General features: G+C 46.1%; 1 protein-coding gene across 12 annotated transcripts; it reads right to left on the reverse strand.

Annotated features, from left to right (window-relative positions):
- Nucleotides 1-1,158: 1,158 nt before the first annotated feature.
- On the reverse strand, nucleotides 1,159-25,741 carry LOC126996234 (5-phosphohydroxy-L-lysine phospho-lyase-like). 12 transcript variants are annotated; one of them, XM_050856593.1, is made up of 13 exons: nucleotides 25,725-25,741; nucleotides 22,099-22,512; nucleotides 10,141-10,268; nucleotides 9,663-9,825; nucleotides 9,311-9,453; nucleotides 8,628-8,767; nucleotides 8,248-8,330; nucleotides 7,408-7,541; nucleotides 6,570-6,643; nucleotides 6,168-6,312; nucleotides 5,403-5,502; nucleotides 4,082-4,267; nucleotides 1,159-3,626 (listed from the first exon to the last, which is right to left on the reverse strand). In XM_050856593.1, the coding sequence occupies exons 2-13, from the start codon at nucleotides 22,185-22,187 to the stop codon at nucleotides 3,485-3,487; spliced, it is 1,527 nt and encodes a 508-aa protein (XP_050712550.1). In that variant the 5' UTR covers nucleotides 22,188-22,512; nucleotides 25,725-25,741; the 3' UTR covers nucleotides 1,159-3,484. The 12 variants fall into 12 exon arrangements, with proteins under 12 accessions (XP_050712550.1, XP_050712548.1, XP_050712549.1 ...); XM_050856591.1 differs by lacking the exon at nucleotides 25,725-25,741 and adding an exon at nucleotides 25,437-25,577; XM_050856592.1 differs by lacking the exon at nucleotides 25,725-25,741 and adding an exon at nucleotides 25,469-25,484.
- Nucleotides 25,742-27,521: the final 1,780 nt, after the last annotated feature.

Consider the following 27,521-nt stretch of genomic DNA (forward strand, 5'->3'; position numbering starts at 1 on the left):
AAAGAAAAAAGGAAATGGAAATAGAAAGAAAATAAAGAAAAATAGAGAAAAACAAGATAAGAAAAAGAAAAAAACAAAAACAATAATAATAAAATAAAAAGAAAGATTGCTAAAGGAAGTAATCAAAGAAGAATGAAAATTACACTTTGTTACATAATTGCAAATATTAAAAGAAATAATCACAGTTACATCAGAGAGAGAGAGAGAGAGAGAGAGAGAGAGAGAGAGAGAGAGAGAGAGAGAGAGAATCACACAACACAATATATTAACAGAAGGCTCATCAGTTATCATTCTCTAAGTCTTTTTTTCTCACACCTAAAAATGTCACCTTGCATAGAATTTACCTGTGAACTCATTAAAATTTCCTCCTCCATAACACATCATTTTATCATTATGCTGCAAATCCTTACCATGGCCAAACAGTTATCTTGTTAGCTTGGTTATAATAGTATGCCCCCCCCCCCTCCTTGGTAACTAGAGATTTTGACCCTTTGAAAGATTATGTGAAACTGATATATACTTTAATTTTCTTTGGGCAGGGGTTGAATATGCTGCTAATGACCAAAAGGAGCCTTGAAACCAATGGAGGCAAGAGGGAAGGAGTATTCAGAGGAGGACAGAGGACAAGAGGAAGTGCAGGGGGGTGAGTAACTGCATGAAGAGTGGACATGTGAGTGGGAACTGTCCAGCTTGCCTCAGTATTTTGTGTTCACCATTTTATTCTAGATACCCATGTCATTTAACCCCTTAACTGCGGATTTCCTATAAGAAGACATCACCAAGCTACAGGAGTGGAGCAAAAAGTGGCTGCTACAATTCAAGGAAGGAAAATGTGAAGTCCTGCACCTTGGGAGGGGATATCCAGCACACCAATACCACATGGGAAACACTCCACTATCCACCACAGAGCCAGAGAAAGACCTGGGAGTGTATGTTACCAGGTTACCAGTGAAGGCGAAATCCGTGCCAATCGCAGCGGACGGGTTAAACTTTCTAGGGCAGGGCTATTCAACTGGCATACCGAGGTGTTGTAGCTGGACCCTCGGTTAAGCTACAGTACTTACCTGGACCTCTGCATACATTTGAACTTGTCTAACTGGACCTTTCTTCATCTTGAGTAGCCTTGTTCTATGGTCTGAGGAGCACAACAGACACACATATACTTCACGGATTTATTGTTTTCAGAATATCAAAAACTTTTTAAAGCACACCATAAAGCATTAATACCTTGGAAGTGGACCTGACAAATGTTTGATGTGGATGACGTGGAATTGAGGTGGTGGTTGCTGATGGCAGTGAGGGTTGAGAGGATCGCCGGAAGAGTTGTCGGCATGTTAAAGAAAGTAATGATAAAAATGCTGGATGTCAGAGTTGTATGGGGGGACATCGAGACTGACTGAAGTATTAAGAAGCAAAGTAATGACAATGATTCACTAATACTCCGGAATTTTGCTCGGGTGAGTGAGTGTGTTGGGCCAGGCATCCATGTGTCCGTGATCCATGACATGTTCCCCGCTGTGTCCATATATGTGTCAGGGAAAAATTAACACCTTGGAAATGGTCGAGAAACACACATTACGATCACCCTTTCCACCACCTTTCTCACTAACCTCCTTAACCTGGTACCAGCGACAGGCCAAATTTGTGGCTTTATCATGTACCAGCGACCCCCCAAAACAAATGATGCATAAACTGACTCACAAATGCGTTGATATATATTATGAAACGGTTTGCGTGAGTGATGATTTTGTCTCATTAGTCTCGCTTAGAGGGGCCTTTAAGAAACATGATCCCCGCAGCTACTGGGTCAAATTAAATAAAAAATATCATATTACTCACATTTGGTTAACTGTTCTCCCCCTCCCCCATAGCTAGCACAAATACAATGGAACATAAGAATGATATCACAGAAAGAACCTCACAAAACAGGCTCCCATCCCTTTACTTCAAGATCCCCCACACCCACCCATAGGCCTAAGCAAGACCACCTAAGACCAGTGGGACAAATGAGTATGCTTGCTGCCTACATTCCAAACAGCATCAATCTCTGCAAACATTGAGATTTTACGTGATCCTTGAAGATTTTCCAACTAGATGTTACACTGGGCGGCCCTAACACAGCTCAGATACCAGTACAACATATCTTCTCTTCAGGACCTTGGCCCACAGCATTGGTGGCTTAGTTCAGGCTGCTGGGTCCAAATAAAAGTGTACTCAAGGGAAGATTATACCTGCCTTTGGCTATGACAGTAATTGCAACACATCTCTTTAAATTTTCCTTCTTCCTTTAACCCGGTATCAGCGACGGGTCAAATTTGTGGCTTTACCGTGTACCAGCGACAGGCCAGATTTTTCCCATGATATAAAACCCCCAAAAATAGATGATGCATAAACTGATCACAAATGCGTTGATATATATTATGAAATGGTTTGCATGAGTGATGATTTTTTTCTCATTTTTCTCGCTTGGAGGGGCCTTTAAGAAACATGATCCCCGCAGCTACTGGGTTAAACATCACCTTGCCTCACAAATTCAGACTCCCAGAACCAGGAACAGCGATTAGCAGGCTTTTTTTTTTCTTTTACACCTTTTTTTTGGTTGCCCTTGAGCTGTTTATTTAGCTGTAAAAAAAAAGGCTTGGTGTTGTTGGGTGGGTGAGGTGATGAGCCCCCCAATATATGCCCCCATTGACTGACTAATTGATTGAGCTTAAAATCATACAAACTAAGGACACAGGTATGGACGCAAGGGGAACACATCAAGGATCACAGACACTTGGACACTCAGCCTTGTCATTCGTCACTGTGTTGGAGCGGCAGGGACAGAGGGCAGAGGGGCGGGTCTTTGATAAATAGGTGGTTTATAGAAAGATACATGAGCTGGATGAGATGCCTTACAGTTACTGAGAGGACGGAATGATGTATGGGATGAGTGAGGGATGAGTGACGTACACAGACCAGTCCAGACCTTTTGTTTTTCACTCTGCCAGAAATGAAAGTTTTTAAATGATAACGAACTATCACCCAGAGGTCAAGGGTCATTGTATTGTATGGCAGTGTGAACGCCTCAAGTGTGTGTCTGTTTTCAAAGGTTTTCACTCACGCACATTAATACCTCTCTCCTTTATCAGTCACTTGGAGGAATGGCATGAACAGGCCCAGACATAAGCCTTGATGGTGATGTAACAGTCTTAACTTTTCTCTTTTTTCGATAGTTTGTCCACAGCACTGGTAGGCTTTCCTGAAGGTTGCTGGTGGTTGGCCTGAGCCCTTCAATGGTGCTGCAATAGTTCTTCATTCTTGCCCAGTGCTGCCCCTGTTAACACTCAAGTTCCTGAAGTCAGAGTTTCTTAATCTGGTCAGCATGTGGGTAATCCTCAGCCACTTGTCTATGGTTGAAAGTTGTCGGCTGGTAACAGGGAGGGCCACAATTTTGGACACAGGGCTAACCATGGCTGCAGTGTTGGGTTGAGGCGTTGCTGCATCAGTCCAGGTCTTGGTAGCTCTTCTGGGAGCCCTCCAGGCCCATGGTGTTCCTTGGGCAGGGGAACCCCTCGCCCTCCTCCTCCTCACCCTCCTCCTGGGGCTGGATGATGCCCAGGCGGCCCTCACACATACCCGTCACCCTGAAAGTGTTCAAAAGCGATTTTTTTTTTTTTTTTAGCAGTGGCGGGCTGAGGGTTGATCAAAGTAATAAATATCTACAACATTTTGCCCCTATGAATAACAGACAAATATCATCTTGAAGCATCTTGACTCCCCTCTTAATAAAAAATGTTTATGTCGTAGGAAGAAGGAAATACAGAAAAAGGAGGGTAGTTTCTGTTTACTAGTGAGAGAGATGAAAAACTGAAGATGCTGGTTAACTCTTGCATTAGGTTATGTCATTCTGGCTTCCAAAGTGACATCCATAATCCAATGTTGTAGGAAGAAGGAAATACAGAAAAAGGAAGGCAGCTTCAGTTTACTAGTGAGAGAGATGAAAGACTGAAGATGCTGGTTAACTTGCATAAGTTTACGTCATTCTGGCTTCCAAAGTGACATCTATATATAATCCACAACTCAGCGGTGCACCACTCACATGTTGTAGGAGAGCAGGCCGGTCTCCTCCTTTGGCACCTGTGGTTTGGGCAGCTCGCACAGCACCTTGTCGAGGCGCTGCACCAGGCTGGTGGCGTTGTCCTGCGTGAAGCACATGGGCGGCATCAGCATCAGCACGTTCCGCTCATTGCCTTCGTTGGCCAGAATGACGTACTCCTCCCTCATCCTGGCACAGAGAAAAAAATAAGGTTCAGGAGCAGTTTTCACAAAGGTTCAGGAGCAGTTTTCACAAAGGTTCAGGAGCAGTTTTCACAAAGGTTCAGGAGCAGTTTTCACAAAGGTTCAGGAGCAGTTTTCACAAAGGTTCAGAAGCAGTTTTCACAAAGGTTCAGGAGCAGTTTTCACAAAGGACACAGCCAGGGCAAGATTAGGAATTATAGGACCCTTGGAATTCAGTATTTTGTTTATCCCGAGCAGCATTTGTGTGAGGTAGAAGGCTTAGGGTCCCAGGGTATGGAGAATTTTCCTTAGATAGCTAGATACAGCCTCAGTAGTCCCCCCTTAACTTGGTAGCAGCGACGGCCCAAATTTGTGGCTTTACTGTTTACCAGCGACAGCCCAAATTTGAGGCTTTACCGTGTACCAGCGACAGGCCAAATTTTTGCCACGATATAAACCCCCCAAAATAGATGATGCTTAAACTGATCACAAATGCATGGATATATATTATGAAATGGTTTGCATGAGTGATGATTTTTTTCTCATTATTCTCGCTTAGAGGGACCTTTAAGAAGCATGATCCCCGCAGGTACCGGGTTAAATCTGGCTCCAAACACAGTAGAGGTTTAGTCTGATTTAGTGTTTTCAAGCCTCCAACTGGATATATATTTCAGGATTCATATATCAAGACATAAAGAACTTTTTTTTTAGTTTTTAAGATATGGATGTAGGGGATTTTTTACTTTTGGATGAATCTTGTTGTGCTGGCTTTATTTCTGTCATGAGGGCATTTTAGAAACCAACTTCTGACATTCTATCTTTTAAGAGGAGCAAACAGCTGGTCTTTCTGATTGATTTAGTCCTGTTAACCCAGTAGCTGCAGGGATCATGTTTCTTAAAGGCCCCTCTAAGCAAGAAAAATGAGAAAAAATCATCACTCACGCAAACCATTTCATAATATATATCAACGCATTTGTGATCAGTTTATGCATCATCTATTTTGGGGGGTCTTTATCATGGCACAAATTTTGCCCGTCGCTGGTACACGGTAAAGCCACAAATATGGCCCGTCGCTGGTACATGGTAAAGCCACAAATTTGGCTTGTCGCTGATACCAGGTTAAGTCTCCGTGCCAGTCTTACTTGTGGACAATCTGCTCCGCTATCTCCTGCGATGGCTTGCGACTCTCTCTGGTCCACACCACGTCAATGCCCACTACCAGGCCACTCCCTCGCACGTCACCTGTTCGGAAATCAGCGTTCAGCATCAATAAAATAAATGAGCTTAAGATAGACATAAAAATAGACTTTGAACTTGAGAATATTTGCAGTGGAGGTTAAAGTGGGTATGTTTATGGGACTCTGAACTTGAGAAAATACATAAATGAACTTGAGATAGACATAAAAATAGGCTTTGAACTTGAGAAAATAAATAAATGAACTTAAGATTGACATAAAAATAGACTTTGAGCTTGAGAAATGCAGTGGAGGTTGAACTAGGTATGTTAATGGGACTTTGAACTCGAGAAAATGCACAGGAGGGTAAAATATAGATGTGAAGGGAACTTTAAACTTGAAATAATGCTCTGAAGGCTAGACTGAGCATGTTAGGGAAGGCAGCAAAGGGCTTTCTCTCATCAAAAGGGTTCAGAATGACTTCCCTGACCAATCTTAGTCTCTCTCTTTATTCCTCCTTCTTTACTCATGTTCTTTCATCTTTATTTCTTTCTTTATCCTTCATATATTTTACTCCTTGCTTACTTCTCTTCCCTTTCCTCTTTCTTTCCTGTTGATCTTTCATCTTTATTTCTTTCTTTATCCTCTATATGTTTTACTCCTTGCTTACTTCTCTTCCCTCCAAATATTAACTTATCAAACACACTCAGAAAGCACAGCGCCATGACCCACCAATGTACTCGTGCTTCTCCTGCAGCTTGGCCAGTAACTCCAGCAGGAAGCTTCCCACAGAGGCTGCTGATGCCATGAGGTTCTCCTGCTGAAGTACCTCCAGCACCACACAGCCAACCGCATCCACCACCTGCGAGCACCGGTACTGCGGGGAGAGAAAATAATGATTGGTGGGATGAGAAACTTGCGCTACAGGGGAGACTGACAGCAATGATTAGTGGGTTGAGAAACTTGCCCTACAGAGGAGAGTGACAGTAATGATTAAGATGTCAAGGAATTTGCTATACGAGGAAAGGCTTAAAGATCCAAAGCTGCAGTATGTATAGAGGCAAAGGATGTGTGGAGACAGCTTGTGATTGAGTTGGCCAAGCTATTCTCTTCTACGGCTCTGCTTCCACTCACCTCCTTGACTCGATCTCCCAGCACGGCAGCGATCTCTTTGGAGGTGGCCACGACTGCCATTGGGTACCCGTTACCTGAGTAAGGAAGAAAGAGGAGTTGAGACCATTAGTAACCAGTGTTTTCAAAGTGCAGGCCGCCCCTCAGTGCTGGATTGAGACAGAATATTCTCTTCATCTCCACACCTTCCCAGATATAACTAAAGGGGAGTAATGCCATAGACAGAGAGTGAGAAAGTGAGTCTGAGGAGAAAATTGAGAGTAAATGTTGACATGAGGGCAAAAAAGAAGACTATTGATTCATATAACCAAATACCAGACTACAAGAGGGGCACACCTTCTATAGTCACACTCAGCTATGAAGTCTCATTGGGCATGGCCTGCTTGGGGACTCCCCTGGCCATAGCTCTACCAAATCTTTTTCAATATGTATACAGAATATTTTATACATAATTTCAAACAGTACGTAGCTGACATATGTGAGAGAATGATGTACTTTTGGTTGTACAGCGGTGCTGTGAGGAGGTTCGCGCCCCACCCAAATGGACTTCATAACTGTGTCTTATTATATTATTATTTATTATTTTTGAGTAGCGGGCTTTTTTTTCATGTTTGTTTCCTTTTTTTTATGCCCTTGAACTGACTCCTTTGCTGTAAAAAAATATAAAAACTGTAACGAGGCTTTAAAATGGGTCATGAGAGAAAACTGGGTCGCAGCGAGAAAAGTTTGAGGCACACCGAGTTATCTATCATGAATGACCTGCATGATGGACGGCACATTAAAAAGATAAAGTGAAGCGAAGAAATCACACACACACGCTCCCTCGTCATCTCGTCCCTACCGATTGTCTTGCCAATAATGACGATGTCCGGGGTGACCTCCTGGGCTTGGAAGGACCAGAGGTGTGACCCGAGGCGACCCAAGCCAGTCTGTACCTCGTCAGCGATGCACAGACCACCACACTCCCGCACCAGCCTGGGGAGAGACAGAGGGGGTCAGATTACAGAGATTTACATAGATGATCAGATTTACATAGATTTACAGAGATATTCAGATTTACAGAGATATTCAGATTTATATAGATTTGCATAGATACTCAGATTTACATAGATTTATATACATATTCAGATTTATATAGATTTGCTTAGATACTTAGATTTACATTGATTTACATAGATATTCAGATTTATATAGATATGCATAAATACTCTGATTTACATAGACTTACACAGATATTCAGATTTATATAGATTTGCATATGTACCCAGATTTACATAAATTTACATAGATATTCAGATTTATATATATTTGCATAGACACTCAGATTTACATAGATAGTCAGAAAAAGTGAAGTAATATTAAATCAAATCCCACCAAGACTTTGCATTTCTGCTGTAGTGAATATTAAATTGAAGAAGTGTTGGTCGAGCTTGTTTTTTAAATGATTCAATGCCCTGGTTCTAGTGCTTCATGGGAACTTAGTTAAATAGCAGTTTCTTATACATTTGGGAGCAGTGAGTAGCGGGCTTTTTTTTCACTCTTTTTGTTGCCCCTGAGCTGTCTCCTTTGTTGTAAAAAAAAATATAAATAAATAAATAAAAACAATACTAAAAAGAAAATCTACTATACATCACTAAATAGAAGGTGGTCGCTGTAGTACACGTCTGAGGGCGCCACTCACTTGTATATCTCCTGCAGCCAGGCGGGGGGCGGCATGACGCAGCCCGGGATGACCAGCATGGGCTCGCTGATGAAGCAGGCGATCTGGCGGCGAGAGGCGCGGCGTTAGTAACGGTAACCACGGAGGGCGCAACATAAGGCCGCTCGGCAAGAAATACCCGCGGGGAACCCAATAATAAGCCTGAAACATGAAATACAGCGTGTGTGATGATTTCTGGAGAGTGTTTGTTACATGTACATGAAAACTACCGATGTGATTGACAGTTTTTCTTCGGCCTTGAGTGAATTTGACATAACATACAGCGTGAACTGATCTGTGGTGAAAGAAAAGACCAAACAGACACAGATCACCGCCGTCCCAGGCCGTGCCCGCGCCCTCACCTTCCTGCCGCCCTGCCTCGTCCCCAGCACCACCTCGCGCGCCGCCGCCAGGTACTTGTCGAGCGCCGCCGGGTCCTCTCGCCGGTGCTCCCCGCGGTACAGGTCCGGGACGGGGACGATGTGCACCCAGTCCGCCTTGGCTGTGACGTGGTGACACCGGCGGGCAGATTAGGCCGTGGCCACACAGGGTATGGGTAGTCTACCTCTCCTTTTAGAGAGGGTTGCGTTTATCTTTGTGTTGCACGTAATTTAAGCATTGTTTTGCACCCCATAAAATTTTGAAGGTGTTTGATTCTCTTTAATGCAAATGAAACACAAAGTTAGATCACATTTTCCCAAAAAATACATAGTTGAGAGGTGCTGGAACTCAGCGATTTGTGAAAGCTAGAGCGCCTAAGAAACGGTTGTTATGGAGATGTACTTTCTAGTATGATGCCGCTTTGCAATACAGCGGTTATGGAGGCAGTACGTTTGACAGGATGGCTATGAAGTGCTCCGAAAGTAGCTGGGAATAATTGGAGCATCTTAACGTTGACATAAACACTAGGGAAACGGCTTCGGAAAAAAATGGTCTGTGACAGACTGCAACTGCATCAGCAGGGCGCGTTTCCTTACCCATTATTGACTGATTTTGCTTAAAGAATGACGCCTCCGCTTCAGGAGATCTCACCCAGGGTACTCACTTATGTTGTTGGCCTTGAACACCTTCGGGGAGAGCTGGTGCACAGACTCGATGCAGCCGTGGAAGGCGTTGTCGACCACCACCGTCTCCGTCCCGCTCGTGTGGAGCCGAGACAGCTGGAGCGACAGGTCCACCGCCTCGGACCTGTGGGAGGGGTGAGAGGTCACGGGGATGGCTGATAAAATGTTATCCGAGTTATTTTTATGCACAACATATGTAAGGCAATATTAAGTATTAGTAAATTTTTTGTCACGATTCATTTGTCTCCTGTAGAGGAAGTGTGTTGTGTGTGAGGCAGTGTTAACAGTTTATCTTATCTAAATTTTTGTTGCAGGAGGCCTGGGAGTACGCACCCTGAGTCGCAGAAGAGGAAGGTGTCGAGGTGGTCGGGCAGCATCTGGCGCAGCTGCCGCGGGTAGGTGAGCTCGCCCGTGTCGAACTCCCAGCCAGGCGTGACCACGTCCAGGTTATTGGCGAGGTAGGTGGCCCGCACCACGGCGGGATGGCAGTGGCCCACTGCGGGAAGGGAGAGTAATTAGACAACTATGAGACTGCAATAGTTACAGAAAAGCGAACAGCAAACAGTTCACTCTCCAGTAAGACCGCGGAGGTGGGCGGGAGGGATAAGCAGGGCGTGTGGCTCCAGTGTATCCGTGCAACATCTCGTTTTGATCGCTACTAAGTCATATATTTTTAACCACACTTCAGATTCCAGGGAAAAGAGCACACCATTTCTTCACGTGAATACACACAGAACCTCTGTTCATCCTAATGACCCCCCTTGCGAGGTGATACACACCCACCCACGTAGCTGGAGGTTTGCAAACTCACCATGGGACACGGAGTTGACACAGTCGAGGTATTCTGAGTTTGTGTTGTCGTACATGTACTGCTGGCTGGCCCGCACGATCTTGAGGGGCCGGTGGTCCTGCTGGAGGCCCTGCAGGCGGAACGACTTGCTGCAGAGGGAGAGGGGACACTGAGTCAGCTGGCTGTGTGTGTGTGTGTGTGTGTGTGTGTGTGTGTGTGTGTGTGTGTGTGTGTGTGTGTGTGTTTAGGTACTGAATCATGCAATACGAGAGATTAAATGAGTAGTAGTAATAGTAGTAGTAATATTAGTAGTAGTAGTGGTAGTAGTAGTAGTAGTAGTAGTAGTAGCAGCAGTAGTAGTAGATGAGCTCATTCCACTTGGCATAAAAGACAATTGACCAGATAAGTAAATGAAAGTTAGCGTGCATTCCAGTAGAGTTCACGTGCTTTGAACTGCTGAGTTGTATGTTATGTTACCGATTACGACCAAAGAGAAGCTGAGGTCACTTCGTCATTTCACAAACGCTAAGTACACTCATTATAAAGGACTTACAAGAGTTGGACTAGTCTGTGGTGAGGGAGGCGAGTCGGATCAGGAAGAAGCGTGGGTGATGCGGAGTGTCGTGGGTGTAACAGACTGGAGGCCCCCGCACCACCACCACCACTAGCACCAAACTTATCACTTGTAACGTCACCAAAGTCTCTTACGCCACTACCAACCCCTTCAAAAGTTCTTCCTTCACTTCCAGCATCTCCAAAAGGTCTTTCGTCACTCAGAATCTCGTCAATAGCTCTTCCTCCGCTTCCAATGTTGCTGAAACCTCTTCCATCGCCTCGAGCCTCTTCAAAAGCTCTTTCGTCACTCAGAATCTCATCTAAAGCTCTTCCTTCGCTTCCAATGCCACTGAAACCTCTTCCGCCACGTCCAGTTTCCCCAAGAGCTCTTCCTTCACTGGTAACTTCCCCGCAAGCTTCTCCTCCTCTTCCCTCTCCTCCTCCTTCAGATCTTCCTTCAGGCTGGGGTGGGAGGACGCCCGTACAGGCCTCTGGTGCTGCACTGGCTCCCCCCAAGGCACTGCTGCACTCCCCCTCACTCTCCGCCGCTGGTCGTGTGGGTTGCCGTGTTGGTGCTCTTGGGTGCATAAACAGCCAGTCGCTCCCATGGTCAATCTTCCTCTTCCTTGACCACTTTCCGGAGTTGAGAGGCATGGCGAGGGAGGGAAAGGGAAGGGGAAGGTGAGGCGAGAGGGTTGACTCGACTCAGATCAACTCAGCGAGGCTTAGCACAAGGGTTTTAGACGTAATGTTCTGAGGAGTTCATCGCTGCCGCCGCCCGATGGTCTCCGCCGCCACCGCACGCTGCCATCCATCTGTTTCACTGTTCGCTCCTCCTCCTTACCTCCCCGGAGACCCCGAGGGATTGGCATTAACACACACACACACAGCCCTAGTTCATACGCTGTTAGGCCAGACGGAATAAAAAAAATACTTGCGGTCATTTGAGTGTCATTATAGACGATTTTTTATATCAGAGCCTAGTACACTTTTTCTGAAGGCGCGATATGTGTTTGCTGGATTGGCATAAACACGCACAGGCTTAGTCTATGCGCTGTTAGGCCAGACGGAATAAAAAGATACTTGCGGTCATTTGGGAACCATAATAGAGAACTCGTGGTATCAGAACAATGCAGCCAATATTTCAAGGCATTTTTGAAGGCATTATGTTATGTGTTTGCTGGCTAGTCCATGCGCTGTTAGGCCAGACAATAACAAAAGTACTTGAGGTCATTTGGGAACCATAATACAGGACTCGTGAGATCAAAACCTAATGTAATCAGTATTCCAAGGCACTTCTAAAAGCTTGATATGTGTTTGCTGGATCGGCTTAAACACAGGTAGGCTTAGTACAGGACTCTTGAGATCAGAACCTAATGCAACCGCTGTCCCAAGGCACTTCTGAAGGCATAACGTGATTGCTTTGTTTGACCAGGCAGAAATAAGGGTTTATGGCTTCGAATTCTCTAAAATCACACGGCCGCAAGCACCACCACTGCCAAAATAGGGACTGTACCAATGTTAAGTCCTTTCGTGTTTATTGCTTTGTCTTGTGGTGTGACTTGAAGCATTGCGGTCACATATAACGGTATAAAACTGCATTCCGTAACAGTAGCTCGTAAAACGTGTATTTACTCGCTATGTTCTAACACTTGCGCTAATTCAGAAGGGCTCAAATACGACGCAGAACCACTTCCAAAGGCGAAAGGCGTATGCAGTCACACCAGACCGGAATGCAAATCACTATCATTCGCCGTGGTAATAGAAGGCTCGTGATACCAAAGCCGCACGCAGACAGTTATTTGAGGGATGTAAGGCTTGTAAGATTCGCCAGACCCTCAGTTACTGCCTCTGGTTCTCGCTCTCGTGTCACCGGGCGGACCTCTTTGTTTAGCGGTGACGTTTAGTTTTTTTCTGCCCTTGTGTTTTGGGTAATAGTTGTTAAAGGTTTATGTAGTTATTTTACACTTGTTTCTTAAGAGATATTTGTGTTTCGTGTCCATATGGCGTTACTTATCTTATGCAATGACATGACATCTTGCCCCGTGCAGTCTCTCTCTCTCTCTCTCTCTCTCTCTCTCTCTCTCTCTCTCTCTCTCTCTCTCTCTCTCTCTCTCTCTCTCTCTCTCTCTCTCTCTCTCTCTCTCTCTCTCTCTCTCTCTCTCTCTCTCTCTCTCTCTCTCTCTCTCTATCTATCTATCTATCTAAACACATACCTATAAAGATATCGTTTTCCGAAGTAGCAATGGAAGTAGTGATGGAATGAGTGCAAGGCTGGGTCGATTAGGTAATGAAGTTTGTTGAATCATATTGTCTACAACAGAAATCATCCGCAAGGGGAAACTATCATCTATTTTCCCTCATGTACACTATAAAAAAAAGCCAGACGTTTCCCGAAGCCGAGCAACAGAGCCCAGCCGTCCCAGGACTGAGTGTGTTACGTAAAGCTCATTGTCCCCACGCAGAGCCGCCCGCCCCTGCTCGGCCAATGGCTCGGCCCCCTGCGTGACTGGCGGCGCGGGGAGCAGCTCGCGCAGTTACGGAACCGTACCCTGCACCCGCGTGCTCTCGTCCGTTGGGTACGTTCAGCGTTACACAAAATTTAATCTAGGTCTATAGTACACGTGTCACAGCCGCGGGGAGGCGTGGGCGGCGTGTGCAGGTGTTGCAGAAGCAGAGTGACGCCGAGATTAACGGTATCCGTGTAGGCGTGGGTGAGGGTCGCGGCTAACCTTTATATTCACGTATCATTCCCGGCTCTCCGTAGTGACCACCGCGGCAGGTCTGGAAGTGGTCGCCCTGCTGTACACGGGATTGCGAGGTATTGACTATCCCCTGTTTTAGCGAGTCTGCCAAATCAGCGTTCACCTTACTGCAATAACTTTATTTTGCGTGTTCCTTTAGGCTACGATTTGACACGCTCCCTTGAAATAGTTTGGTCCACACAAGAATTAAAACATTCAGTCAACTTCTCTTTTTTAATCAGGACTCTGAGGTGCAGTGGTCGAGGCAGGAGTGGTATTGTCACAACATACGGAACGCAGCCAGTGGATCCTGCTAAGTCTAATCGGTCCTTCACAACCCTCTTAGATGTCCACTGTACCATTAGGAGCCACCGATGAAACCATAAGTCAGGGCAGTATCCATCAAACTTATTTCACTGTGACTGAAGTGTTTGGCCAAGGGAAAAATAGTAAAGTCGAGGTCCAGTCACCCTCACATCGTTACTCCGTCGCGGGATGGAGGAATACCGCTATGCCGTGTACCGTTCTGAGCGGCGGCCTTGCCCTGACTGCCGGTATCCTAAGCCGGGTCTCTGGGCAGCCACGTGTGTATATATAAGCCCCGACACCTGCACCGCTTGTATAAGGCGGTAACGCGGCTTCCTGTCACCTGTAACCTTAGCCAGCCGCTCCCCCGCGTTACCCAACACCCCAGAGTCCGATGTTTGTATAACTCGTTCGTCTCTTGTTAGTTTACGAACCCATCGTTTGTACCCTTTTTAATAGCGGCAGTGATGAGAGGGCGTTTTTTTTCTTTCGTTTTCTCTCTTTTTTTTTATCCCTTGAGCTGCTCCCTTTACTGCAAAAAAAAAAAAAAAGCTAGAATTCGTAACAGCAAACCGACACAGATAGATTGCTAGCGATAGTCTTTTGATCACAGAATACTGGGATCAGGCATCGTTACCTATATTTTTCTGTAGTCTATAAACAAAGCAATAAGGGAACAATATATACTTTAAAACGAGGTACTTCCCAAAACAGAACCCCATACTTATGAAACGAGGAACTTCCCAAAACAGAACCCCTTACTTATGAAACGAGGAAATTCCCAAAACAGAACCCCTTACTTATGAAACGAGGAAATTCCCAAAACAGAACCCCTTACTTATGAAACGAGGAACTTCCCAAAACGACACCCCAAACTTATGAAACGATCGGTTATTAAGTAAGTTTCATGTCTCTTGTCAGTTAATGTGATAAGCCTGAAGAATTCGCAACAGGTAACCGCCAAAGAAAGATAGATAGATAACGAACAAAATATAGTTAGACATGATCGTTTGCTGCACTCCATAAAGGAAATCAGAGCGGAACAAATCGCAGTTTTACCGAATACTTAATAGTCTTCGTTCATTCACTGTGCTTTACCTTTTCTTTCTTCCCTTTCACTCAGTTTATCGATAACTGAGGACAAAACACTTTAAAACAAGATTACTTTTCTCAAAACAACATCCCAAAATTATTAAACGAACAGTCACTTAGTTAGCAATATTTCGTAAAGGTAAATCTCCACCTCATTCTCCGAGTAGGTGTTTCATTTCGTAACGGCAGCGACCTGAGTTACGTAAACGTTATTAAGTGTATACATAATGCTTTCCCAACGTAGGAGTTTTTTTAAGATATCAAATTAAATCTCCATCACGAATTATATAGTGCTCTACTTTGATAATATGATGCTGCTATTAATATAAGTAGTAGTAGTAGTAGGAGGAGGAGGAGGAAGAGGACAAAGAGATGGAGGAGAAAGAGGAAATGATGATGGTAGTAGTAGTAGTAGTAGTAGGAGTGGGAGGAGGAGGAGGAGGAGGAAATGATGGTGGTAGTGGTGATGGTAGTAGTAGTAGTAGTAGTAGTAGCAATAGGAGGAGGAGGAGGAGGAGGACGAGGACAAAAAGATGGAAGAGAAAGAGGAAATTATGGTGGTAGTGATAGTAGTAGTAGTAGTAGTAGTAGTAGTAGTAGTAGTAGTAGTAGCAGCAATCATGGCCGTCACAGCAGTATACCAGTTTTCCCTTCTCTCTCAGCCTCGTTATGGTGCCTAAAACACTTTCACTTGGGCCTCTGATGCTCCGTGCTGGACCACCCCTCATACACACCGCCTCACCTTCACTCCCCCCTTACCTAGCCGCTCCGCACATGACATAACACTAAGGTCCGTACTCTCCACATATCAATCTCCCATTACGACTTTTTCCTAAGGCCGCGGAGAGGATTAACCGGGTTCTTATGGGTGATTTTAAAGCTCAAAGGTGCTGAAGGCGTGTCAAAACCATCACCAGCATCACAAAACAGTCCAGTCAAATCCGAGCAACTTCCAGGAGAGGCTTTTCAGACGGGCGAACTGAGGAGGTGCACAGACGTTTATTAAGAACACTAGAGGCTTGTCAGAATATATACAGGACTCGCGAGGTGACAGGTATTAGACGCGTTAAAGATAGCAGAGAGATTACCGTACAGAGAGAGAGAGAGAGAGAGGACGAACATATGGGTAACCGGAGTCCATAGTTACATAATCCCTCGTGTATTTGTTATAAGATATAGCGAGTGAACGAGAGATTAAGAAAAGGAATTTATTTATAGAAGAAAACATACTGGCAACGAAGACAACATACGGCCGCCAGTGCAAGCAGAGAGAGAGAGAGAGAGAGAGAGAGTGGAGAACAGATGGGGGAGAAAAAAAGAGAGAGGGGGGAGACACGTGCAGTCAGCTAGTCACGTGGAGAGAGAGACACGTGATTCTCTCTCTCTCTCTCTCTCTCTCTCTCTCTCTCTCTCTCTCTCTCTCTCTGAGGAAAAAATATGGTCGACTTTCGAGGAAAATTTTTTGCGATGTCTAAATTTCACGTTCTATATTTTTTTTTTTTTTTATCTCCACGTAACAATGATGCTCTCTCTCTCTCTCTCTCTCTCTCTCTCTCTCTCTCTCTCTCTCTCTCTCTCTCTCTCTCTCTCTCTCTCTCTCTCTCTTCCGTTAACAATTTTGTGGTATTTAAATTTCATGTTGCAATTCAAGACCTACGTAACCATGGATCTCTCTCTCTCTCTCTCTCTCTCTCTCTCTCTCTCTCTCTCTCTCTCTCTCTCTCTCTGAGGATGTGAGGAGCGGGAGAGAAGAGAGAGAAGGGAGAGGAAACCAGCCAGTCAATACCGCCCGCCCTGACAACGCCCCTGGTGAGAAAGATTGACATTATTATCTCTCTCTCTCTCTCTCTCTCTCTCTCTCTCTCTCTCTCTCTCTCTCTCTCTCTCTCTGGTGTGTGAGATAGAGAGTGAGGGGCGCTTCCACATTGCAATATTTAATACTTTCTCTCAAACACATTTTTCATACCGTATAATTCAGTTTTTATGCGTTTTTGCCCGTCTGGGGAAAGCTAAGAACTATACAGGGCGTTGGACTGTATTAATATCCTCTCTATAGTTATTTTCATACCGTATATTCCCTTTGTGTTCTCTCTCTCTCTCTCTCTCTCTCTCTCTCTCTCTCTCTCTCTCTCTCTCTCTCTCTCTCTCTCTCTCTCTCTCTCTCTGCTGGTGTGGGTAGAGCTTAGAACTGTGTGGGCGTGGGGGTGTTACGTGTGTTTCCTCAGATGCTTCCACCTCGCACGTCAACCATTTTCAAAGGCCAAAAACGGAGATTCACTTGGTTCTCATGAGTGATTTGTTAGCTTCATGGTACAGAAGAAGGGTCAAACTACCACCGGGACCATTAAACCACCCCTGGAAAAGCCCGAAACGCCTACGAAAGCCTTGTTAAATATGTGTAGCAACTGGACCGCCCCAAAAGGTTTAAGAACATGGCCTTTCCAAGCTGTCTCTTCCTGCCGTGACCAACGCATATATCCCCGTTATGCGCCGTTGTCAAATCAAGCACTCAAGCAGATCTCCCGGGCGGGCCAGTGGTGCATGGAGGGCTTTGGGTTCGCTTGTGGGTGTGATGACGAACCTGAGGATCAATACCACCAGCTGATTGAGGACTGAGAACTCGAAGGTGCCTGCCAGCTTAGGTCACTCGCGCAAGGAATCGCTTATAGGATGATTTGTTTTTCTTCTTTCCTACACTTCTTTCCTTCCCTTCTCCTTCTTCCCTGACTTCATTCCTCCTCATCCTCCTTCTCCTTCTTCTCCTTCCGTTCCTCCAGTCTTCCCGAGCGTGTTAAAGTCGAGAACACATGGAAGGAGGTGAATATGTAATAATATCGTCGAACTCTGCCTTTTTTCTTATTAATTTACTCTTTTATAAGGCAGAGGAGGGAGAAGGAGGACTGAGGACTCGACTATGCTTTCAAACTCACGATATTTCCTATTCATTTCCTTCTCGACTCACTTATTCACCAAATACTCAGCTCTTTCAACACTTGCTTTCCTTTTTTTCACTCAGTTTATCGATAACCGAAAACTGAGGATTCGTAGGTGTGTCTGCAAACTTACGTCATCTCCTCCACTTGCTATTTTACCGATTACTCAATGGTCTTCGTTCATTCACATTGTTTTACCTTTTTTCTTTATTCCCTTTCACTCTTTTTATCGATAACTGAGGACTGATGACTCGTACGTGCGTCTGCAAAATTACGTCATCTCCTCGACGATCACTCAAGTCTTCGGTCATTAACTTTGTTTTATACCTTTTCTTTCACTCAACACGGAAGCGCTTTACGTTGTACACACATTACGTTTCCTGGTAGCGGACGCGTTTTGGGGTTTTCTCAGCTCTTCCTTGTAACTTCACTGCACGTTCCTCTCTCGCTCGTAATCTTGTACCTTTGCGAACCTTCTCACCGTTACCGACACGTGTCTGCACTTCAGTATCTTCAGTATCTTTTAACGTGTCACTGTATCCTGTTCTCGCCTCACAGCAGCGCAGGAAGGTCTCTGTTCTGTGCCTCTATGCACACTGGTTGGCTGGGCAGGCTGGCGGCGGGTCCGACGCACGAGCGGCCCGACCGTCCTCCCCAAGCTACGTAACCTCACGGGGCGGGGAGTGGCGGGCTGGCGGAGAGAGCGGGGAGGGGACGGGGAGTGGCGCGGCGATTGTTAGGTAAGCTATAGGGTCCAAACATTTTCCGGCACCTACGAACGACGATTCAGCATTCATATGTTTGTTCCTACCCAAGTTATAAGGCTACGTAACCCCACAGCGAGAGGGAGTATCTGGCTGACGTAGGAGAGAGAGAGAGAGAGAGAGAGAGAGAGAGAGAGAGAGAGAGAGAGGTATGGTAAGGCTGTAACATTTTCTGACATATAAAGAGTGTTTGGTGCCCGATAACTCATCTCTTACATATTTGTCCCCGCCAGGCCGTACACACACGCCTTGAGTATTGCCGGGAGGGAGACGGTGAGGCGATGGGAGGTTGTTAGGTAAGGTATAATATTTTCCTCGACGCCCACGGAAGGTTTATATCAGAGCACCACACGTCAACACATATACAGGTATTCTTTGTATATACTCGGCAAGCCACGAGCGCGCTTAGTATCTCTTTATAGCTTTACGTAACCTCGTCAGCGCTGGTTTACGTAAGGGGTCATCTCTAGCGGCGCTCCCTCGCTCTCAGCTCGCGGGTTACGTGAGCGCGGCGTGCACCTGAGTCTACTCGGCCCTGAATCAATATTTACCGCGCGTGGACCGTTTTGAGAGTACGTGATAGGGCGCCGCGGCAAGCAAACCAGCTCAAGTACTGGTGAAGACTAGTAGCAAGTGGTACAGGGGGAGCCTCACGCCCTCAGCCACCCGTGTGTTTGTTAGCCGAGCGGGATGCCGAATCACCCGATCGATCGTTGACTCTTCTGAGGGGAAGTGTTACGGTACCGAGCCCTGAGTGTGCCAAATAAGCCACACGGTTTTTTTAGGGAAATTATACAAGAGGTGAAAAATAAAGTGGTAAAACAAATTAATAAATAATAAGCCTCACAATCAATATTTGCCGCAAGGAGCAGATCTGAGAGGGAGTTGCAAGTCGATAAAGGTTACATAGATAGAGGTAGATGGAGATAGATAGATAGACAGATAGATAGATAGAGATAAATAGATAGATACAGATACAGATATACACACACGCGTTTCCTTATCTTCGTCTCGGTAAGTGGTGTACATTTTTTTATACATGTGTGGCACTTTCGGGGTGGCTGATAAACAACGGTCCACTTATAGGCGAGGAAACGAAAACTACGTGTCATGCACCACCCGTGAACCCTTCGGACCCCGCCAGGGCTGCTCCTTGGCACACACACGCACCAAACATTCTCGGCTACCTCTTGAAAACTATAATAGACAATCTTATGTGGTAGCTAAACTAAGGATAGACTTTGATGGATGAACATGATGTATTTTCGTCGTTTTCATATTGTTGTTACGTGGTAGGACTCACATTCCTGTTCTTCATACAACTGCTTGGCTGCCTGCTTGCCTGCCTGCGTGGTGGTTCAAGCCCTCCCTCCTGCGTCTGCACTCGTTGCCAAATGTTCCCTGCTTTCCATCCTGGTGGCTTCATTTACCGTCTGAGTCAGGCCGAGGCGTGGCGGTGGTGGGAACGGGGGGAAGCACTGTCATATCAGCGGGTTTCTTCTTCCGAATGCCACGTTGGTGAATGCGGTACAATACTCTTTCCCTTAATTAATCTCTCTCTCTCTCTCTCTCTCTCTCTCTCTCTCTCTCTCTCTCTCTCTCTCTCTCTGTACCCTTTTATATCATTCAACTGTGTACGTACCGTGGTGGTGAGTCCCTATTACGTAATACAACGTTATCTAGTGCTTTCGTAGATTCAACGTAAAATGACATTAAAATTATATATAAAAGAAAGGCTGTTGTTTTCACATTTCCAAGAGGTGAACGAACGACAATTATTTTCTTCTGTTCACATTAATATTCTCATCGTGGTCATTCACCTCAACAAGAAATAATAATAAGTAAATGAATAAATAAATAATAAAATATGACCTGAAAATTTAATGTAGTCATGATCTACTTTTTTGTGTGTATGTGTGTGTGTGTGTGTGTGTGTGTGTGTGTGTGGCCGAGTGAATCAGCCTCACCTCCACAACTAAAGATGAAGAAAGTAGAAATACACACACACACACACACACACACACACACACACACACACACGTAACTACTTATGGGTACTTCTTTCAATGAGGTTAAGTATTTATCGATGCAGGAGAGGTTAAAGTTGCAATGCGAGGAGGAAAAAGAAGGAGCAGAAGCAAACTAGACCGAGGTATGTGTTTGCTGTTTGTATGCGGGAGACGACGAGACGAGGACGTGTGGAAGGAGTTGGAGGGGGTGGAGGACTCGAAAGTTGATGGGGGGTGGTAAGGAAAGGGAGGAGATAGGCTTGAGTGGTTAAGGGAGGTTGATGGGGTGTGGTTGTTGTTTGCACGCACGAGACGAGACGAGGATGTGTCGAAAGGGTTGGAGGGGGTGGAGGAGAGGAAAGTTGAGGGGGAGGGTAAGGAAGGGGAGGAGATAGGCTTGAGTGGTTAAGGGAGGTTGATGGGGTGTGCTTGTTGTTTGCATGCACGAGACGAGACGAGGATGTGTGGAAGGTGTTGGAGGGGGTGGAGAAGGGAAGGAGTTGAGGGGGGAGGAGATAGGCTTGAGTGTTTAAGGGAGGTTGATGGGGTGTGCTTGTTAATGGTACTGCTTAAGGTACTGACTGTGGGGAAGATGTTTAGGTAAGGGAGTTGGACAGAAACCTCACTGGGCCTCACCATTCACTATTTTATTTTAGTTGTTTAGTTTTTTCATGGGTGCTGGGGGGGCTGATGGGATGGGGAAGAGGGAGGGGAAGGAGGGAGTAAAAGGGGGTAGTGAGGTTGGAGTAAGGGAGGGTTGAAAAAGGGAGTCCAAAGAGTGAAGAAGGGAGTACGAAAAGGTCAATGCGGTAAGGAAGGGTGAAGGGATGGGTATAAGGGAGGTAGTGTGGCTGGGGGTTAGGGAGAGGGAAGAAGAGAGTACAAGGGGTAGTGTGGTAGGGGATAGGAGGAGTGAAGGAAAGGGTACAGAAGGGGCATCGTGGTGGGGGTTAGGAGGGTGAAGAAGAGAGTAGAAAGGAGCAGCGTAATGGGGGTTAAGAGGGTGACTGAGAGAGTACAAAAGTGGGGGGGTGTTGGAGGGGGTGAGAGAGGGACTAAAAGGGGGTAACATCGTAGGTATTGAGGTGGGTCATGGTTGTGTTTTGAGGCCACGGTTTGGGTGTTAGGGCAGCAGTGACAGGAGAAAGGTATACAAGGGGCAACGTGAAGGCCATTGGGGAGGGTCATGTCATGTGATTGTCCCAAGGAGATTCACTCACTCATGGCTTTAACATAGAGATAGATGCAAGGGAAGGGTGTGTAAGGGTGCCAGGATATCACATACTCATGGCTTAACGTAGTGATAGGCATAAGCGGCGTGAGGGAAGGGTACGTACGTGTGTTAGGGTGCAAGGAACAAGCACATCCTGGCTTAAGCGTGGGTATAAGCGTAAGGGAAGGGTGCGTTAGGGTGTCAAGGACCTTTCACACACATGGTTTAAGCGTAGTGACAGACGCAGGGAAAGGGTGTGTTAGGGTGCCAGGAATATCACACACATACCCACATGACTTGGCGTACTGACAGACGTAGGGAAAAGCTGCGTTAGGGTGCCAGGGGCCTTTCACACACACTCACCCGACATGTCTGCAGGAGCTGATGGCGCGGAGGGGTTTGCACATCTCCATCGAACACCCTGGCAAGGCGAAGTCGACGTTCCTGATCATGGGGCGGCGCGTGCTGGGGCGGCGGCGGGCGGAGGCATCAGCAGGGCCAGGCGGGGAGGCTTCTCGCCGCCACCGCCTACACCACACAGGACCGCGAACCCCGCTGCCATCGTAGGGTCAGCGGTGGCATAACCCAAGAGGCCTTTCTGTGGCCCGCCTGCCTGTTTGCCTGCTTGCCTGCTTGCCCCACGTCCCCTGCTCACCCCCAAGTTACACAGTTGCGTGAGTCCTTGTGATGGTTCCGCGCACGCCTTTCCTGTCAGTTAATTTTATCTCTTTTTCTTCATGTCCTTTAAGTGTGTCAGTTTTGTCACGTTTACCAGTTCTGTAATGACATTTTGACTGATTATGTGTGTGTGTGTGTGTGTGTGTGTGTGTGTGTGTGTGTGTGTGTGTGTGTAGGGAAAATATGCATCTACTTTTAGCATCAAATTACTCCAAGCAGAGGTTAGGTTGGTGGTGTCTGTCGGTGTTGTATTTCACGCCTCAGTAGCACAGTATAAAAAAATCGCCAGTTGCCAGACTTCACTTGGTAACACTGTCATCCAGTTGTCACTCTATTACCCGCGACCTGTTTGTCTCCGTGCCCGCAGACGTGGTTATTCAGGGTGTTAGCGGTGCCATGACTTGCTCACAGACTCGTACTCAAATTAGGTGTTCCAGCACGCAAGCACACGCACACACGCACCCCCGCTCCGCAAGGTGTTCGTGTGCCCTTGGTCCGTGCCGCTGAGCTCGAGGAAGCGGCCGTTATGAAACACTTCTTCGCGAGGGTGCGGACACATCAACTCAGCGGTGGTCGTCGCTGCACTGTCTGGCCGATAAGCGATGGGACTCACCTGGCAGTGTCACATGAGTCTTATATAATTATGCAGCGCGTGGGAAGTGTAAATAAACTGTGAGCGAGGCGGTTCTTCCTGGTTCTTATCATCTGACTTCATCTTGCTACTCTCTCCGTGTTATCTATCCACACCTCCCTCGCCCACCCCTTTGCCACTGTCTTTCCCTGTCCTCAACTCCCGGCCTCACCGCACCTGGACGGATCCCTCAGAGCTCACAAATACATGCATACACCCACTAGAATGTGACTAGATTAAGCCTCCTGTCCTTCCTCTCTTTTTTCTCTTCATTCATTTCTATGTTAATTTCTTTCCTTTCTTCCCATCTTCATTCATTTCTTTGTTATATTCTCCAGCACACTCCTTCCTTCGTATCTTAACTCGAGTATATCTTTCTTTCTCTCCTACTGTTTTAACCTCGATTTCTCCTCTCGTGACGTCGCCCTGCATGGCTCACTGGCGCTGTTACGGAGATGAACACTAAAGCCACGAGCAGCTATAGCGTATGCCCCCAACTTAATCTTTCCTTGCCATCTCTCCCTTTCCACGCGCTCACTGTATTCCTGTATTCCTGTCCCTCGGCGACACGCACAAGCTATTACTGGAGGAACGTGACTGAGGACGGTGCGAGATGTATTATGTAAATGTTTGCAAGATTCAGTCAATAGGAAGCACGTGAGTTTATCCTTGGGAGGCTCCAGCTAAACATGTGTGGTAAGCCTAGTACACACACACACACACACACACACACACACACACATTATGAATCAACAGAGATGGATGTATTCGAACTTAGCGGCACAGATGCATATCTTAGCCTTGTTTGGGGTCTCGTGAATGATGTATCACCAACGAATAAAGAGGAGAGATAACAACAAAAGAATTACATTTACTCAAGGGCATTTTTTTTTATCTCATTTGCCCGAGTTTGTGCACTGTAACATCCCGCCCCTGCACAAGGCTTGGAACACCTGTGGTTTTGTCGTATGTTACAGGTATAAAAAGAATGAATAAATGTGGGAAGTTACATGCGACTGAACATAATCTCCGTTTTTCGCAGCGTTTTCCTGTTCTAGATTTTTTTTTCCTTTTTCTTTCTTTTTTACGTATGCGATGAATGCCACACATGTAACCGGGCTAGAATATATCACACAGAACGATGTAGCCTGTTCTGTTTGCTGCTTAAGATTCCGTTCTCCTATAGGCAGACTGGACCACATTCACCATACCGCAAAATAATAAATGGTATATGTAAATTAAGAGACGTGACGGGCTATAGTATATCACTCAGAACAACGTATATACCCTCCACAGTTTTCGATTCCGTTCTCCTATAGACAGGTTAGAGCACTTTCAGCATCCTGTTCTCCAATACGATTTTTGGGGGGAGCACTTTCAGTTTAGCGCAAATGAAAGGTTTAAGTAAATGAACACACACGTGACGGGCTGCTGCAGTATGTCACAGAACAATATATACCCTCCGCAATTTTCGATTCCGTTCTCCTGTATGATTCATGGGGGAGCACTTTCAGCTTACCGCAAATGAAAGGTCTATGGAAATCCACACACACGTGGCGGGCTGCTGCAGTATGTCACAGAACAATATATACCCTCCGCAGTTTTAGATTCCTTTCTCCTATAGACAGGTAAGAGCACTTTCAGCATTCCGTTCTCCTATATGATTTTTTGCGGGGGAGCACTTTCAGCTTACCGCAAATGAAAGGTTTAAGTAAATGACTACACACGTGACGAGCTGCTGCAGTATGTCACAGAAAAATATATACCCTCCGCAATTTTCGATTCCGTTTTCCTATAGACAGGTTAGAACACTTTCAGCATTCCGTTCTCCTATACATTTTATGGGGGGAGCACTTTCAGCTTACCGCAAATGAAAGGTTTAAGTAAATGAACACACACGTGACGGGCTGCTGCAGTATGTCACAGAAAAATATATACCCTCCGCAATTTTCGATTCTATTCTCTTATATGATTCATGGGGGAGCACTTTCAGCTTACCGCAAATGAAAGGTCTAAGTAAATCAACACACACGTGACGGGCTGCTGCAGTATGTCACAGTAAAATATATACCCTCCGCAATTTTCGATTCCGTTCTCCTATATGATTCATGGGGGAGCACTTTCAGCTTACCGCAAATGAAAGGTTTAAGTAAATGAACACACACGTGACGGGCTGCTGCAGTATGTCACAGAATATACCCTCCGCAATTTTCGATTCCGTTCTCCTATATGATTCATGGGGGAGCACTTTCAGCTTACCGCAAATGAAACGTCTAAGTAAATGAACACACACGTGACGGGCTTCTGCAGTATGTCACAGTAAAATATATACCCTCCGCAATTTTCGATTCTGTTCTCCTATATGATTCATGGGGGAGCACTTTCAGCTTACCGCTAATGAAACGTCTAAGTAAATGAACACACACGTGACGGGCTGCTGCAGTATATCACGCAAGTCACCGCGCCGAACCGCCTGAACGGACTGAGCGGCGCGCGGAGGCCCTCACCGTGCTAAGGAAACGCTCTCATCAGCCATCTAGGCTCTCACTCGCAGGCGCTTCACGACACCGCCCCTCGTCACACCACACCTCACCTCACCTCACAAGACACGTCACAGTTATAGGTGTTTCGAGTCCTGCCCCCGACGCCATCTCGCTAGAATATACGCCCATACGCCTACCTTTGCCTCATGTTCAAGTTGCCTTCCCGCGCACCCACCCCCGTTTGTGTGTGTGTGTGTGTATGGTGTGTGTTGGTGTGGGCTTGCTATCGTCCGTCTGGCAGCCTCGTTCTCTGTGTTTCTTGCTGTTACTTAGCTTGGCATGTTGAGGTTTTATATGTCTCTCTCTCTCTCTCTCTCTCTCTCTCTCTCTCTCTCTCTCTCTCTCTCTCTCTCTCTCTCTCTCTCTCTCACACGATTGACTCCTTTAAAAACAAGCTCGACCGTCACTTCCTTCAACTTAATATTAACTAGAGTAGAAAAGCAACGTTTTGGAGCCATCTGATTAATGTATAATCACTTAGGTTTAAGGACAGACCACCTAGTCTGGACCATGGGGTCTGTGTGGTCTGATTTTCTATGTAAATCTATCTATGTAATTATCTCTCTCTCTCTCACCCCCCCCCCCCCCCCTTCCCACACACACACACACACTTGAAAGAGTTAATCCCCATAGCTATTTTTCTTTCCTTCCCTACAAATCCTTACCAACAGGGATGCATGACCTTCTTTTGGCTTCCTCTCGTGACACGGAAGAGCTGGAAGGGAAGGGGAAGGGGGAGGAGAGGAGGATCGCTGACGTGGAGGAAGGGTTCAGGGGTCAGCTTGGGTCATATTCTTCAACATTTCGGCGCCCGGGCACACACATTGGTCAAGGCTTTCGTAGGAGTTGTGGTGGGCATTTCCAGGGGTAGTTTTATGACCCTGGTGGTGGTAGTGTACGTGACCCTTCCTCTGCACCAAGAACGTAAGGAAACACCCATAGAAACGCATTCAACCTCCTCTTTTTTGGCCTTTAAAAACGAGTGACGTAAGAGTAGGATCGAATCGCCTAAGAATACCGAGGGAAATATGATTGAGAATGTGTTAGTTTGTGTATATCCGGAAGATGATAGTAGTAGAAGTAGTTGTAGTAGTATCAATTACCATAGCCGCAGAAACTTACCTATGTCAGCAACAGTAGTGTCACGTGAACGGGTGAAGGGGTGGAGGGGGCGTGGCAAAACTGAAGGGGGAGGGCGAGGGGACTGGTGAGAGATGAAGCCTGTGCAAGTTGCTGTCTCGGCCGCCTGTCTCCCACTCACAGTCAAGGTCAGGAGGCTCAGAGGGCATTAAGGAGTCTCGTCGATCCAAGTGTTGGCGTGGGAGGCATTCATTCTTCTCAGGCATTCCTCAGACGTCAAGTTTTTGTATGCTTGTGGAATGATTAATGGGAGCTGTGAAGTAAGAGCTATAGGTGTTCTCAGACGCTACTCACATCGTTCCAAAGGCCAAAAAGGAGATCAGTCGGGTTCTTGTGCGTGTGGTTTTAGGTTCATGGTACAGAAGAAAGGCCAGACTACCACCAGGGTCATAAAACTACCCCTGGAAATGCTCCAAAGCCCTACGTAAGCCTTGTCAAATGTGTGCTTGGCCGCGGATATGTTTAAGAATATGACCCTTACTAATTCGATCTTCTCAAGCATTTCTCGGACGTCATATGCAAGCTTTTGAATTCTTGTGGAAGGATCTCAAAGGGACACAAAGGAAGAACAAACAACAGCAGACCTGCTTGTTCTTACGAGGCTGTTTGTGACAAGCTACACTAACTATCTAATCAAAGGTGGAAGATGAAGGACAGCAAAGGCGAAGGCTCCTCCCCACCCCCCCATCCCTCCAGCCAAAGCTGGCAGGAAAGGAAAAAGAACCATGCAGGATGGAAAAACTGCATGGAATTTATGTAGGAAAGAGGAAAGAACTACCATTACTGCTACCACT

The sequence above is a fragment of the Eriocheir sinensis genome, chromosome 9 (assembly GCF_024679095.1).
Source record: "Eriocheir sinensis breed Jianghai 21 chromosome 9, ASM2467909v1, whole genome shotgun sequence".
NCBI lineage: Eukaryota > Metazoa > Arthropoda > Malacostraca > Decapoda > Varunidae > Eriocheir > Eriocheir sinensis.